The sequence below is a fragment of the Strigops habroptila genome, chromosome 8, assembly GCF_004027225.2.
Source record: "Strigops habroptila isolate Jane chromosome 8, bStrHab1.2.pri, whole genome shotgun sequence".
NCBI classification, from domain to species: Eukaryota; Metazoa; Chordata; class Aves; order Psittaciformes; family Psittacidae; genus Strigops; species Strigops habroptila.
This window is the reverse complement of record NC_044284.2, coordinates 30,583,730-30,601,627: the sequence shown is the minus strand read 5'-3', so window position 1 is coordinate 30,601,627 and position 17,898 is coordinate 30,583,730. Positions and strand designations below refer to the sequence as shown.

The 17,898-nt window shown below is 38.5% G+C and overlaps 1 protein-coding gene across 1 annotated transcript in view; it reads right to left on the bottom strand.

Annotated features, from left to right (window-relative positions):
- The window catches only part of FNDC3B (fibronectin type III domain containing 3B), a 206,782-nt gene that overhangs the window by 102,616 nt on the left and 86,268 nt on the right, over positions 1-17,898 (bottom strand). The window contains exon 4 of the mRNA XM_030494887.1: positions 2,730-2,806. Coding sequence (XP_030350747.1) covers positions 2,730-2,806 — 77 coding nt within the window. The remainder of the gene's footprint in view (positions 1-2,729; positions 2,807-17,898) is intronic.

Here is a 17,898-nt window from a genome sequence, read left to right as displayed (position 1 = left end):
TTAATCTTCAAATTATGCCGACACCAGGGAGCTAGAGTGCTCTGGAAGCCAGACGGCGGCATCGGGCCACAGACCCTAATGGCAAGAAGCCTCCAGTGGACATCCCAGCAAAGGATGGGCTCACAGCCTGCCCCATAGGACTCAGATAGCAGGGAAGCGGCTCTGTCTGAAGCTCAGAACCGGAATCGGCATTAACAGGTTGTGCCCAGCTCTTGACAAGTCGTAGGAGCTGCTCCTTCAACATTCAACATTTTGTTTGAATTGTTGACATCACACGCATTAAATACAGCCAGTTCACCTTTCGCAACTTTTACAGTAGCAGTACTGTTCACCAAGAGCATGGCAAGGAATTTTTTCTCTCTTTTATATTTAACTAACCATTAGTCAACAAAGAATTGCAGAGACATGATCTCTGATCTGGTAGTTCATACCTGCCAGAGGTACAAAGAGGTTTGTCTGCTGAAAATGAAATGTATAATAACTGACTGTATCGAACTGGCCTTTGAAAGCAAAACCATAGGATGGAGAATTTGAACTGATGGTGTGTATTTGTCTTCTATTATTTCCCTGGATTTTTTCCCACCCTGGCTAAGCCTCATCATTGGGAACATCTTAACGTCAACAAACCCAGCTTCTAGTCACAACTACTAATATGGTCCTTGAAGTCTAGAAATAAGAGTTTAACTATTTTTCTGCTGCTTCCAGTGGGGCTGATCTTTCAGGGCAGGCAACCTCCTGCCATTTTTTTGCTGATCACTTTCACAATAACAAAGAGGTAATGAAGCATCATTTTAATCCAGGGTTGCAATCATCACATAAACTACTGTGATATTTAAGGCTACTACTTGCAGCTCCAACAGGCTTGGAGCCTGTGTAATAAAACGTAAAAAAGGTATCATGCCTTTATTTCTCCACAGGGCTACCTGCTGTCTGCCTGACTCTTAGATGTATACTTCGGGGACAAATCAAACCCAAAAATCAAATGTATTTTGAGTGCACTGATTTGCTTTATGGCCCTTCCCTTACAATTCTGAATTTAAGTAAGTTGCTCTTATTGTTTATCATAGAGATTTTAACTTTGAGGCAGTAGAAAAAAGCAAGAGCAAATAAGGTAGAAACATTTATTACAATAAGAACTAGTTTGATTACTACACAATTCCAAATGCCTTTTAATACGAAGTTGTCTGAAAGGCAAGAGGCTCATTTGCCACACAGCAGAACACATATTCTGCTGCATAAAAACACTGAATACAGTGCTTTTCCCCTAAAACTTTACAACATACAAAAGTTGTAAATTGACTATATTACAACATATTCCAGCTCGTCAGAAAAAATTTTTCAGAAGAGGGTTTTTGGTTGGGGATTTTTTGGTTAAGAAACCACTTAAAGGCTTTAGCGGAATTATAATGGTACCCCATAAAAAGCATTAAAGAGGAACTGGGTCCAGACAGAGATACAACTGGAAGACTTTCAACACTCTGGTTTGTAAAGCATTTCAATTATACCCCCAGCACTCATCTCAACACAGTGGCTGAGAAGCACAAACATTTTAATAATAAAAAGGTGTTAAATTTATTTCAAAGGAAGCATAAATCTTTAAAAACATTCCTCTGCATGATATGGGTCAGCTTATTAAATTAGGTGAGCCCATGAGGAGTATTAGGCATTAAGTATTAAGCAGCACTGCAAATGTGGTCTCAAAGCATACCCCAACCACCCAACTTGGGATGCTTGAGGAGCAGAAGGAAGCTAGACCACCCGCCAACCTGCTCTCTCTCCTAGGGTGGCTAACAGTGTCCCCTGTATCTGTTTTCACCCTGTTCAAAAGTTAAATTACCACAGAGCAATTGCAGTATTTTGTGGGATTTAAGTATGACAACATCCACAATTTTTCAGAATTACACAAGCTCACATGTTTCCTGGGAAGGGGAAGGGATTCCAGGACATCATCTGTTTTCTACTTAACAAGATGCCAAAATATATGTATCAAAAGTTTTTACACTATTCAGCAAGGATATTTGAAATACTTTGTATACTTTTAATGAAGTTTTCAGTCCAGTCCAGGTCTCAAAGAAAGTGGTGAAAGTACTGGATTTATTGTACTGTTGACAGCTATAGTGCCTTACATCAAACTTTTTTTTTTTCTTTTTCTTCTTTTATTCCTTATTTCAGAAAGAGCCTAGGATTTGCAGAAGATGGAAGGGCACACAGAAAAGCAGTAGCTGTTCAAGAGTTCCAAAACCTAACAGCTTCGTGAAAAGCTTTTTCCATAAATAGATAATTAAATCACATTTATTCTTGAAAACAAACCAAACCCTCCCAGTTCTGGATATCCTGAAGGATTTCTGCTGGGAAGATACTGAGGATCAACAGCATATTTTATAGTTACAGTGGCTGCTCTCCCTGCCACCAGCCTCCTATCCCCTCCAGCTGTCACACTAGAACTTAAATCACCTAACAAAGGGTAAGAAGTTGCATATATAGGCTCAATCTACATGCATAGCTTTTGCTAGCATTATAAATAAAACTGGTATATGTACCAGCATGCGAGGGTGCACATGTATGCTCAGTTGTGCAAATGCATGTGTACTGTCAGTAAAGAGGCAGAACATGAAAACATGTATTACTGTTTTCATTAATACTTATAAATTAAACTTCTACCAAGTAGACCTGCCTAAATGGATTCATGCTATTGCTTTTATATACCTTTAAATCTTCAAAAAGCATACCTGTGAGATATAACCAGGAGGCACATGAATAGGGGGAATGGATCCATTGGGTGACATCATGGGAACCTCTGCTGGTCCTAACAGAAAAAAGAAAGAAAGAAAGGAAGATATTTTTTCAGTTAAAAAAAAGCACAACTGCTCAGAAAAGCCTAAAAATAGCTTTATTTTTGAAGCCTGCAAGAACAAAATGAGCAGCTCCACTGATTTCTGGTATATGGAAAATACCTTGTGCCATCATTCTGAGAATAAGATCATTGTTCAATGACTTTACCATGTATTCCGTTGAAATAACATTTTCATCATAAAACAGCTAAAACATAGACTTTATATTACCCACTGATCAACTTATACAGCATTAAGCAGTAACACAATATGTCCTTTAGCAGCCCACAACTCCTATATTGAAATCTGGTTAAGTTATTCTTGTCGAAGGCATGGGAGCAGAGAACAAAGCAGAAACTGTGCAGCCTGGAATTAGGCAGCTCCCAAGGAAAGCGTCCAATTGTAGCAAAAAAATCACATATGTGAAAAACTATCTATCTATTTAAGAATGCACAAAGACCAAATTCATTATCTCAGCTATTCAGACTAACCTTGGAATGTGGTTATACAAGCAAGAAGCTTATGGTTTCCACTCCGAAATCCAGCCCTGAACATGCAAGTTCCATTTTGAGGCACTGCGTACAATTATAACAAAGCAAGTGCCATAACCATTCGACTTTTGCAAACAGAGCCTCAGAGCTAAAAGAAAGCCTCTAGATAAATGGAAATAGTTTGCTCAATTGATCATTGATTCAGCCATTAAAATCAGGAACATCACACAGACCAGTCAATAAAATGAATCCCCAAAACATCAGACAGATGTTTTCAATGAGAGTTTACTACTTTGAAAAAGAAGACTTGATTTAACTACCACCTTATTATATATTAAAATATTTACACTAACCTGTTAGGTAGCCCATTTGCCATGGTCTAATAAAACAGTCATGGTCAAACTCTTGAGAAGAGCTTAGAGAGAACTCTGCTCCTTGTTACTGTGAACTGAATTTTAGCTTTGACTAACAATACAAATGATAACTTCATAACCTTCTCTGATGGAGAAATCATCAAGCATTTCCAAACCATATCACATTCTAAGTAAGGAAGCTAAGCACTAAAATATATGAAGGACTACAGGCACAGATGGGATGTAATAGCCTTTAGGATTGACTGCTCCTAAAGTTTAGACTAAACCTAATGAAATCCCCAACAACAAAGTGAGACAGTCTGTTGTCTGATATAAGCAAAACCAAGCCACTTGCAATTATCAAAAAGTCGCTCCCTTTCCATCTACATTACAGGCTGATTATTGTCCAATAAGTAGGAATACCCAACCTCTCAAAATCCCAAGTCACATACATGAATCCATCTGAGCTATTTGTATCTATCTCCTCTGGTCCTGGTTCGTTTTCTCTATCCAGTTATTTATAGTTTAATCAGCACATACGGTTTTCACTAGTCGCATCTACATTTGAAATATGGTAATTTATCAACAAGTGTATTAAGCACATAGAAACTCCAAAGTTTTAATTAAAACAACTCATTTTAGGTGTGTGCTTTTGCTGCTCTTCAATACTTCCCTATACTTAACTATGCAGGGAATTTTACTTATACTACCAATGGGTGCTATACTACGTATTGCTATTATAGGTAAAGCATACGCTACCTTATTGGGTACCTTATTCACCTCATATGAGTTCCCCCACCTTACTCTATAGCCCTTTCAACATTCTCTGTCTCCCCAGATAATCAACAATTTTAATGTGAATGGAAAAAATATTCAGCATGAGCAGTAACTGATTATGGGGGGTGAGCTGCCCTCTAAATGGCTCTGTAAATGGCTCAATTTAAACCCATCAAAAATATGAAGTGACAATTGGTTCAGAAAGAACTTTACAGAAATATTGTTTGAGTAAATATGGGTTTCCTATCAAAAAAATATCTGCAAATTTCTTTTGAGGAATACAGTTTTTTATTTCTGTCTGAAGCTACTTTGGTCTATATACACTGCCAAGTTTTACTCCACAGTGAGTTGGACAGTGTATCTATACATAACAGCCGATACTAGTAAACACAATAATACTTTTTGGGGGGATTCAATCCACACTGGACTGTCAGGTGCTATTCAGTTCTTCAGGATAGAACATGCCTGAGGTTAGGTAAAATGAATAGTTAACATGGTGACGTGACTCATTCTGTGTCAGTGATTTCTCAAACTTGAAAAACTACATGAAAAAAAAAAGGCATTTTAAAATCAAAAATCCTGAGTTCACTATCTAAGTAGATAGCAATTTATATGTTACACAAATGTTGCTTGATAGAATAAAGCACTAATGTTTAACCTGTTTCAGCCCCTCACCAAAATGCTATCTACTTACAGTTGTATTGGCCCTAGCCAGTTTTTTCTCAAAAATAGGTACTCTCACTTGCAAATAAGTTTAAAAATGGAACAGTTTTAGAGCTTCTACATATAGATAGACTAGACACTCTCTATACAAAAAATGAGAAACACTTTGCTTGGCAAGCTTGATATCTGTCCTTCTAAACCTTGTGCCAATTGCTCATATGGAGCAGCAATCTCCTCGCAGGAAGAAATCAAACTCCCACACCAATACCATTGACTGTAACACTTCCATTCCAATGAAAAAATAAAAAATTGTGTTTTATCATCAAAACGCGCACCATGCAAGATGATTCTTAAACTTGCATATGACCCACAAACTGTTACACTCATTTGGATAACAGGTTTTAAAAGAATGACAGCCTACTGATTTGCAGCTAGATTTTGTTTCCAGCACTTTGATTTCAAGGGTAGCCAAATGACTTTAGCATACATTATTTCATCTCTTTCATTAATGGTATCAAATCAACTTCAAGCAGTAGTGAGTAAAATACAGACCCCCATCTCCACAGCATGACGATTCCCAGGAATTATTAAAGACTATTCTTGCAGTGAAACCATGCCCCAATTAACACTACAACAAAACCATATCTTTTGGGGCTTGAGGGGGGTTTTTTTGAGTATTTTTGGTTATGTCAAATGTTTTTTTAACTGTTAAAAAGTAGACATTTAGAGAAGGATGTTCCTCATTTGCTTGTATCCACAGGATGGATATAAGTAATATGTCCTCTAGGGACGTAGAACTTTCCAAGTTTTAATTGAAGCTTGTGGCTCAATATGAAACTTAATTTAAATGAGAAGTCAATCCATTCTAACACGGATGATGTACATTGAAATGAGCTTGCTTTTGTACTTTTCAAATGTGTTAACAAACTGAGGCTATCTCCTGAGTTTATAATGAAACTGAGCCAGAAGAGCTTTGGCCATCTCTGCTGACGAAGCAAGAAGCGAAATTCCACCCCAACCTCCTTCACCATAACTACAGAGCACCTCCATCAGCTTCTGGATGGATGCCCCAAAATGCTGGAGCTCGCTCCATCCAAAATGCAGGCGCATGGAAATGATTCCTCCTCCTCTAAAAGAAGAGGAAAAGCAGAAGAGGCACCAGGCTGAAGGCACTGAAGTCCATCTAGCCAGGGAGGTGACAGACCACACTTTTCCCCAGCTGCGAGAGCACAAAGTTTTCATATTTCTAACAAGTTAATTATTAAGGGAAAGTAAGCAACTCAGTCTTATATTGTGGCAGAGCTAATTAACAGCTTGACACCCCAGTAAGAGCCTGTCCTCCTCTTCCAAGCCACATGCTCTCACTTTCATGCTGCTCTGTCGCTCCTCTGATGGCATGGAAACAAATTATTTTAACCATTTTAGATGACCAAGAAGACTTTGCAAATCTATTACCTTTTTAAAAAACACCTGCACACATCATCTAACAAATTATTCTATTCCTTCTTGTATTGTGGCTTATTGTGTGAAGCTACAGATCAAAGGAAGTGTCCCTTCCATCTCTGCCTCCCACTACCCCTGCCAAGGGGATGCTTCTGTCTCAAAGAGATTGCCAGTCCTTCTGGCCATTTTTATTCCTTTAGAAATAATTTCACAATCTACTTGAGAAACTTCTGTCCCAAGGTTTTCAAGGCTAATTATGGCCTTAGTTACAATCCATGACACTTTCAAAATTCTTGTATAAAACCGGTTTTGGAATAAGTAGGCTTTTTTCTTGTTCCCGAGTGACCTTTTATGCATGCATTAAAGATCACTTTAGTTTAATTGGGTATTTTCCTTATAGAAACCAAAATCTGACAATTCAGTTCCTCCAGCTATAGTGATGCATCTTTCCTGTTTCTTTCTTTCCACACAGCACTATAGGGCAAAGAAGTAATTTCATTACACTGTTTTCCTTTCCTTGGTGCTTACAGAGCGTTGCCTTTCTCTCTCTATTACTAAATTATGTCCACTGTAGAACATTTTTCACATCCAGCATATAGGCATGTTTTACTCCGTGTTTCTACTGACTATTTTGCATAGCTTATTAATAAGAGCAAACCCTACCAGGCTTTGTAATGAAGTTCCCATTCTGAGACCAGTCACTGAAAACTCTCTGAAGTTCAGGAATTTCGCAAGCCTGTTTTTAGCAAACATATACCAACTTACCATTTCACACTGCAGTATCTGTATTACCACAGAAACACCACTTACTCTGAAGTTTAAGAATCCTGTACATCTTAAGAACTAGAAACTACTAGCTAAGAAGAAAACACAATCCAGCCAGGTAAATGCATTATAAAGTTCAACAGTTACCTAGTTAAGTAATCCAAGACAAAAATATTATACCTCCGTCGGATTCACAAGAAAACTCTTTCACACAGGGCACTTCTCGGGAAGTAAATCTATGGAGCAAGAGGTGTGACCAAATGAAGAGATAATTAAAGGGCAAACTGGCCTGCTTTGCTAGAACATGACCCAGGGCTTGCTGACCTTGGCCAGGTCCCAAGGGTTTGCATTTTCACATGGATGAACAGCTGTTCCGGAACAATTTCCTCAATGAAACAAGAACAAACAGGCTCCCTGATGCTGTCAGGAACATGTATCTTCCCTCTCCACTTGGTTACTCTCAAAGCAGCTTACGGACCAAACAAGGTTATGACAAGGAAAACAAAAAATCCTGGATCATTACATTCATCATCTTTCCTTTGCAGCAGAGGTGTGGCGAGTGTTTTTCCCAGTCTTTCAGCCAGAGCCTAAAACTGCTTGTTAGCACAAGCTAACACGAGCGTATCAGACCATTTCATAAAAACCTTTACAGTAGGATGTAAAGAGCTTTCACATATGAATAGCACCACAATTTTGAGGTGCAATCTTAGACAAAAGCTAATCCAGATGCCAACTTAATTCTGCTCACATACAGTAAAAGGCAGAGGAAGAGTTAACTCCCAGGTGTCTACTTAAGTTATTAGGACACAGGGTCTTAAACTGGTTGCTGATCAAGATCTGAATACTTTGTCTTTAGACGAGTATAAATTTGTAGATAAAAGCAACTCCACATTAGAGAGAAAAGAAGGAGCACCTTCTACAATACTAAGTGCTTGAGGGGATAAAATGACAGCTTTGAAAAATACCTTTGGAGAGGTCCAAAATGTCAAAAAATCCCATTACACTGCATTTAACCTGCCATAGGTTGAGTTGTGAAAGATGCAAATATAACATTATCAACACAGCTTATCAAGGCATAGGGTTAAGGAAAGCATCCAGGTCATGCCTGAAGAAGGCAGCATATAGAGAGAGCACTTTACATTGCTTACCCATACATATATTTGTCCTTCTTTTAAAGACAAACTCACCCACACATAAGGATGTGAAGAAAAAGATGCCTAGCACATAACTATTCACACTGTCTTGTTTGTTTTCTATTCAGATCACAGTTTAGCGCATGAAGCAATTCCTTCACTTCCTGAGAGTAGTGCATTACCAAAACCCTCAAGTTTAATGGAAATGGCTCCATGAATTTCAAATTATGTTGGATCCCACAACCACTGATTAGTTAAATGCAAATGAAACATCCAAAAAAAGAAGTTATCAGCCTGAAGTCTCCTGGACCTGCATGGCTTAACCACTGAATAGTTACCTCAACCTGTAACACAGTGTTTGAATGGGGAGATTGAAGTGCCTTTGATCTAAGTAAAATGTGCTTCTTAAACAACTTTGCAACCTCTATGACTGCTTTGTGTTTTAAATATACTTTCTAAACCCTGTGACTACATTAGGAAAGGTTAAAATTATAACAGGCCCTTAGCCACTCCCCCAGATTATCAAGTTAATGTGCTGTAAATATAATTACAAATAAAATGTAAAAATAAAGTTATAAAAAATACATTGGTTTATTGGAGTTTCAGTGCATTACCACTATTAACATTAAACTGCAAATCACGTACACTTGATTTACATGGTTAGTACTTAGAGCCACTGGCCCGACAATAATATCCAGTCTAGAGTCTGGGTTTGACTGATGTTTTCAACATGTGCAGACAAACTCATTCAACTAAACATCAAATCAAAATACTCTGAAATCTGTGCCAAATGAATCAAGCAGACAGCTCCTGGAGCATTTTCTGGCTTATTTACATGACAGCACCTTTGCTGTTTACACTAGAGACTCTTGGAAATGGTTTATTTTACCCGTGTTTGCTACTTGACCTGCTACATGCAGCGGGATGCTCGAGTACATTCAATTTGGAGTTAAACAACAGTACTCTCTGGTTTAATGTACGAACCAAGAGGTTCCTACTCAGCAGGATGCTATTTTGCAATGTGTGTCTCCCAGATGTTGTATTCTGATTTGGGGCATTTTCTAGAAATAACACAGTAACTCATAAAAACAGGAAATGAACTAAAAAGATATCAGTTGCACCGAACATGCCCTCTCCAAAGCTATCACAATACTACAAGCTGTTTCACAGCAGCAGTATTGCATCTGAATTTGAAGAGGAAGCTAAGTAAAATGCTCATTTTTATCCCCTACAGAACTATGAATTAGTAAATTTTCAGACATCAAATGTTTGATGTTTCAAACATTAAGTGCATTGCATATTGAGGTACTTATCCTGAGAGCATAAAAAAAACCATTCCTTTCCTCACCTGCAAGACCTCACATGCCATCCTGCACCTTGGGTTTGGGGTTCACTACATTTCACTAATTTAACAAGCAGAGGAAAATCCAGATGAGAAGAATGGGCTGCTTTAATAGCCTGGCACATCATCCCTGTGTGCATCAACAGCTTCTTCTCCTGCTGTGGGGCTGGAAGGGGAGCAAGAAGCACCTGGGGACAAAGACCTGGTCCCGCAGCGTAGGGCCATCCTATGCCAGTGACAGAGCACCAGCAATCACCATCTGCAGCAATTAAGCTTACATGTTATGAGATACTGACAATATAAAGGTCACTGAAGTCTTTAGAAAAGGTTAGACAAGCGTATTTGTTCAGCCAAAGAGAATGGAGATGGATTCGATGGATTCTTCAGGTCCTTTACTGTTCTTCCACATTCCCAGGTGGGGTTTGCTATCTTTTAACACTGGGCCTATAAATCATTCTAGAGTTTCAATTTACAGGCAACATTTTAGAGTGGATCATTTTTTTGTTGTTGTTTTGAAAAGAAATGGAGTATTTTCCTGCCCTAATCTGAACAAACAAGTTGGATTCTTTTGCTAAAATAAACCTTTTCTGATGGCTGGCTCATCAGCCGCTACTGCAAAAACACTTGCAAAGACTATGTTGCAATACTTCAAGCATTGAAAATAAGCATACTCCCATGGCAATTCACCAGATGGGCTACAGATTGTAAATCATAGATGTCTAGACTAAAACACAAGAGACAAACATCTGTCTAAAATCAGTTGACTTGAACAGCAAATACTGTTAAATAAATTAGGACTACTTTGGAAACAAAGAGAACAACCAACTACCTTGAAAACATCTGAAATTAATCCATTAGCACACAAGCCACAACACAACAACCTGAAACTGGCGAGTCATTCATTACATGATGAATATTAGCTCAAGGTAACATCGTGACATCCGAAGCAGAAGCACAACAGCATTTCTATGACCCAGCACCATGTTACCCCACAAGGACTCATGAATCCATCCCCAGAACATCTGGCTGGAATGGGGTTGTTATTCTCCTCACTTCTCAAGTGAAATTATGGGACAAAAAAATAAAATGCCTGATGCAGGGTCACACAGGAAGCTTGTGGGAATGTAACTGGACACAAATCCAGCATAGGCTTTAGGTCATAAAACAATACTTAAGCCTGAACAGAACTTCAGACTGTTAAAGAAGGGTAGGGTATCACATGGAAAAATACACTGTTTTGGGGAGGGAAAAAAAAGAAACAAAAAAAAAAAAAAGAAAAAAAAAGTCTTCCTCATTTCTAACTTTTTTCATTTTAGAATCAAAAAAATCTCATGTATCAAGCTTTTACACTTGAACAGTGTAAAACAGTGAACTTGCTAAAGCTTTGAACAGAAGGATTAGCATCCTCCAACCAAGCTTCCCACCAGACCTGTACAACCATTACAATAACTTTTAACTAGAATTCAGCTTTACAGGAAACATACGTCATGAAATGAGAATTATTTTCTTTTTGCACCAGTTATTAACAGCATTATCGTTTACATAGAACACTATTTGCCCGATAACAAGAGGTTATTTATTTGTAGAAAGACAAACAGCAAGCCACAATAACATCATAAGGATGGGAGTTCAACTATAGACATTGTTTTGCCTTTGCAATTTTGAGATAACTCTTCAACGCATTTGAGTGATGTAAATGCTTTTTGGGAAGTGTGTGTGCGCATGTGTTAGCTTGCTGGCACATTTTTAAAATGGCATTCACTTGCAAAAACTTTTGTTCTCTGCAACAGGTTTATACAAACACTAAACAATTGGCTTTGAGCACAACTCCCATTAAAAGTAGAGATAATTACACAACACCACTTTTCTGCAGCAGTAAAAGAAAATGCTCCAATTATTCATAATCTAATTACTGCATTCCCATGGCAACACCAGGAGAACTGTACAATCAGCAACAGACCCAAAACCTAGCCAACAATAAAGTTACACAGTACATTCTCTTCCACCTGCCCCAAATGAGGCAGCAATTAGGTGATGGCTATTCTTTACCTGTCCAGCCACAGCGAAAAAAATCATCCAGCCAATGAAAACTAAAGCAAACTTTCAACCCCACCACCCACCTAGCGCCGACACAGTGCCACCAACCACCATCAGAGGGGCTGATGAGTTTTGTTCTCGACATGTTTGGATCTTTGACTTCACTGACTCATCTAAAATTCTCTATTTGAACGTGCTTATCAAAACCAGCAATTAATATCTACATGCCACAAACAAGCACTCTTTATCACATGGATTGGGGAGGAAAGGAGACTCATCAACACGGTTGGTACTCAGGCACATGCTGGGCTATTTTGTGAGACTGTGGAAAACTGCCATCTCCCAAGTTTATTTTTTGATATATATATAGATAGATATAAAATATATAGATATATATTCAGTAAGTATTAAAAGCAAATTTCAAGATATTTAATATTTTCTGTCTCTCTGTTGAGGTTTTTATCACCTCACTGCACTTAAAACAGATTAACATAGGAAAAAAGTGCATGCTAAAATGTTAAAGTAAGTGTGACAATCCATGCAGTGCTCAGAGATGCCCTCTGAAAGCCCAGGGTTTTCCCAGCTGAGCTTTGCTCACACCATGGGGAGAGCCATCCCCTTCCTTCCTTCACAGCAGTTCTGTAATCCTGAAGCAGCTCATTCAGAATTAAAAAATAAGAAGCTGCATCTTATGTAGAGAAGCCTCAACCAAAATCTAGTTCTTCTGTATTGGTGACTGCAGCAGACAAATAAAATACTTCCCTGAAATAGGATGCTGCTGGACACAGCTCTCCCCTCCCCAGAGAGAGCCAGCTCTACCTGAGCCTCTTCTGACTGACGTTGCCTCTGTAGCACCTCCAGTGACCAAAGCTCCACAAAGTCCCCAGCTAGCATCTTCCATTGCCTACCTGCCTTTGCATTGGAAAGATGTCCAACTTGACTTTCTCTGCTTTAAATTTTCACTTGTTCATTCTCCATCCATAATTGTAGACAGAGAAGCCTTCTATTATTTTCTTTCCAACAATGAAAGCCCCTGCCATCCCCCTTCACTTTGCCCTGTCTCCCTTGAGCCTGCCCTTCCACAGACCAAAGAAAATTCTTTTTTCAAGCTTCTCCCATAGCTCTACATTTACAGCCTGATTTCTCTTTGCTGCTGTTCTCTGTATCTCTTGCAGTCATGCCAGACTGAAAGGAAGGTGCTCAAATCCCATCGCAAAGCTTACCAGAGCCACAAAAAGCTGCTTGCATTGACTTTGGTTCCTCCTCACCTTTTCTACTCCAGCAGACTCTTCCTGCAGCTCTCAGCTACATGGTGGCTGTCCCAGAGAAGGTAATAGCTTGTTTTTTCACAGCCTAATTTCATTTAGAAACACTGAAGGTGAGGAGGAAGGCTTTGACTCACCAGGACTTCACTTACGTTTGAAGGACCCATCATCCTCACCTTGTTTTCACTTAATTTGTCGTATTTCTAAGTTAAGCCACTGCAAGAAGCACATTAGTCGAGTTCTGTTTTAAAACATGCCTCTCTCAGCTAATAACAGCTTTACACCCCTCAAAAAATAAACCGTAAATTCTTATTTTTCTGTGTCCCCAGATAAATAATCCTATCACATAGCATGGCATAGACTCTTCTCTTTGTATCTAAATTAACTGCTGATGAGAAACAAATATTGCATACTAATTAACTAAATTATTCTAATTATTAAAATAACTTCTAATTTAAAAAGAATGAATCTGGGATACTTTCTCTATGCGAAACATTCTGAATTTCACATGCAATACAGGGAGTTTCTCCTTAGCTATAGCAACTGTGAAATTAATTTACTATCCAAAACATTCATTATGTAGTTTGATGGAGATGAAAAAAAAATAAGAATTCCCTGGAATTCTTATTCCAGGGAATAAGAATTTCAACTGGCCATCACTCTTCGGGTATTAATTGCTGAGAATTTTTAGGGGAACAACATATGCCTTGGTTTAACGCTGAGGTTATTAACAAGTTCTCGAACATATCAGCAAAAAAGTTATCCTTCTAGTGGTTCCCAGGCCTTCAGCATGTCCATCCCAGCAAAGGAAAAAGACCTGCCTTGCAGGAGAGCAGGCTGGCGCAGCTGCCTCCACTCTGAAGCCTTCATGGGTGCAGCTGCATTGGAATAATCCCATCACTGGGGCCCTTTCGAGACTACTGAGGTTCCCAGAGGGATTACCCCAGCACAACAGAGCCCACCATGACAACTCCACCTGCAGGGTCTGGAATTTGCAGAAAGTGAGTGGGGTGCTGGGATGAGGGATTTAGCCACTTTGCAGCTATTCAAGGAATGCTCTTGATTTCCTCTTAACAACTTTAGGTTGAAAAACTATCTTCTGAATTATTTGAAGCTTTTGGTATTTCAACTCTATTGTTGGTATCTAACATCTCAGTCAGTAAATGAAGTGTCCAAATTCAATGTTATAGCATTTCCTACAAAGCAAGGAGAGAGAGGGAAAGCGGCAGCTGGAGGGGGGGGGGGGGAATGGGGGAATATATATATATTGCATTATTTAGAAAATACATATATATACAGTTTTCAAAAGGTAAAATTCTGAGTCATAACTTTAGTCCCTGTGGCTGCAGGAGTGCATGTGCTAACAAGGGCAAGGGCTGTGCCCTGACTTAATCTGACTGATGAAAACACAAATCTCACCCACCTTGTTTTCTTTAAATTATTTTTGAGCATTAAAGAAAGAAATAAAATCTCTCTTCCTAGCATTTCTGTACCTAAACAACCACCAAATATTAATGTCCTAATGTCGAACCCATCATTTCAATTCAAAATTTCTCATAAGTTTGAATGGTAGTTCTGTGCCCCAAAACCTTCATGCAGATACAACCGTGCAATTCACGTGTTGTACCCACAACCAAAGCACTTCTTTATCAAAAGAAGGAAGAAATCCATGGCATCTTTTTTATTTCTAAACCATTTCAGTGATCCTGGCACTCAGGCAGCACTACTTGGAATACCTGGAGTCAGGATTGCTGCACATCCACCAGTATTTGTCTAAGAGTGAGCAAAACAACTCACTGGGTCATATGAGCTTGTGCATTAGCCCTCCCAGTACACAATTAAAAAAATATAAAAAAAAATGAAAACAATTTGTTCTGGTGACTCAGAATCTCCACCGCTTCTGTAACACTGCATCACTCTGGCTTCAGATCTATTCTCATGGGTTTCGGGCTCGTGACTCAACTGTTTTCCCCTGTATTTATCCATCAAGAAGTTACTAAAATTTGCACGCATCATAGGGTCTGGCTAAAAGGCAAAAAATCAAGAGAAATTAATATCATTGGAGAATATAAAAGAAAAAAAACAAACCCCAACATTGTTATTTTCCTTAGAAGTTACAGAAATTACAACTCATCAACCTTTCTGGTTAAAGACAGCTTTGTTTATCACAAGCCTTTCCAATGTTAAGATTGCAACAATGTTCAGCAACTGGTTTTGAAATATCAGAAAACAGCATCCTGAAGAAACACGCCTCATGCACTAACTACTTTTTTTGTTTGGAGGGTTTAACAAGTAAACTTGGTTATGTTAAATTCGGAGCAGTTTTACTCAACTTCTATACTGCTTCTAAGACTGCTGCTTTTATTTCAGACCTAGAAATTGATTTTTATCCCAGAAAGATGATGCATTCAGAAAAGAAATCCTTCCTGCCACAGGTATTTCTTTGATAAGCTTCTTGTCTTTATTTGCAGCATCCCTGAAGACCTAACGCAGTGATTTTTTCAAAAGCAAAAAATTCAAGTTTTGACCATAAGCTCCTCATTTCCTTTCTGCTGAGAAACCAGGCAGCGACTGAAGTTTGTTGCATGTTCTCTGTATAACACTCTGGACCCAGAATTTTATGTCCAGGTTACTGCAGCCTTGGAAGGCAAGTTAGCCTTCGATTTGTAGGCAACACCTCCATCTGCCATTATTTTTAGCCAGAGAAACTGAACATAAGATGTTAAATATTTTATGTTGAACCACAGACAAGAGCTAGCAGAACAGCCTAACACAACAGAATCAGTCAGCTCATTTATTTGCCAGGACAAAACTTAGCATCAAAAATTACATCTTGCACATAACAGCATTAAAGAACATCTAAACCCCGTCATACATTATCTTGTAAGCTATAATACTCCCTTTTATAAGAGAGCACAAAAAGAAGAGGAACTATCAGATACTGCTACATCAATAGCAAGAGAAAGAGTCAGGAAAATAAATTGTAGTGATGCTCAGCTCTCTGACTACTACATCACTCTCCCTCAATACCTAAGATTCAGTAAGTCATAGAACAATCCAGAGCCACAGCGAAAGAAAACAACCTAACAAAGAATTCTCTGAAAAATGTGGTTTGTCACTCTGCAGTTTGTCATGCATCTGAGTTAAATTACATCAATATAGTTTTCATAAGGGAAATTATTTTTTGTAAAAACTTTGCTGCATCAGCATAATAGAAATATTGTTCCACACCATATGTTTTAAGGATTTACCTTCTTTCTCTCATTTCTATACGTCTGTGCAAAGATATGCGTGTACTTGTATACATTTATGCTGGCATACCTGAGATAAGTAATTCTGAAAAATTAAAAACAGTGAAATTTTAACCCTTTAATTTGTGTTCATAAGATTTTCATCTATCCCATGTGATAATACTCTAGCCACACCTAAGTGAAATTCTGAAGGATGTAAAATGCCCTACAATGATCCATTTAGAAAAACGTTCACAGTGATTAGATGCACAGCAAATTTTTCACTTTCCCAGCATCCACCCAAAACAAAGGATATCACTATGCCACATCAGTAAGCAGTGACTTTCAAGGAAGTTGAAAGTTTTCCAACAAAGGTCTTCCTATAGAAAACACAAGTTTTCCAGAATCTACGTATTTCACAGGAAAACTCTGATGACGCTGATGAGAACTAGTCAGGCTTTCAAGCGACACCCACTACCCACCATACCAGCTCTCCCACTGGGTACCAGGAATTTAAGAGACCTGAGAAGCCAAAGACTTCTTGTACCTACTGCAGCAAACAGGCGACCAACTGAGAGGAACCAGTTGCCTTCTGGAGGATAGTCTGGGCTGCTCTGCCCCTGGCTACGAGTCTTCTGAAAAATATACTATAATCTGAAATGCCAAATGAAGAAACCCACAAATTCACACAATATGTGGTATTACTGTCTTTATAGCTGGTACTGCTGCTAGGAAAGGCAGAAGCCACAGCTGGAGTCCGCAAGTTGGATTCTGTATTAGCTGGTGGTACAAAATACATGGGCATAATTCATAAACTTGCATGCTCAGGTTTCACGCTTAGCCCATTTCTCCTACAAAGGCCAGGTCCAAATGAGATTTTAGTAGAATGTGGCCATAACTAAACACTTCCTTTTACGTTAATCTGCTTTAAAAATGGGCTTCTGATTATCAGGACATACATGATAAAAGGTAACGTAAATATTGCTACTGCAATTTAACTTTTCCCGCTTTAAGATAAATAGAAGTTTATTAATGTCATGCACTTATGGATATTTTATACCACAATATACTATACTGAACCCATTAACCAGGGATATTTATGGGTACTTTCTACAACTGTGTACCACATCAGGATATTTTATCAGTATTATATAGTATAGCAAGCTATGCAAACCTCAGAGAGTGAATTAACTTCCACGTACAATTTAAGACATATGTGAAGAGCTTATAAACACTCAGATGTGGTTAGTTTATTCTTTTAAGTTTTCTCGCTATAAATGATTGACTATAGTTCATGTCAATACTGCCTCAAGAACGAGCTGTCACTATAGAAACAGTGACAGCAGTGAAGTCCTTCATCCCTCTCCTGCACACAAAAGTCCAAGAACAAACACATTCTTGTTATTTCTTAGATAGTGAGTGCACATGGTAAAGTCCTGAGCAGGACTCAGCAAGTTCAACATTTTCCTTTGGTTCTAAAACGCATTTTTTATTTCAGCATCTTGGCTCTTCACATCAGCTTTTCCTTCCATGTAAAAAGCTCTCTAACTCTGGAATTGTAAAATTGC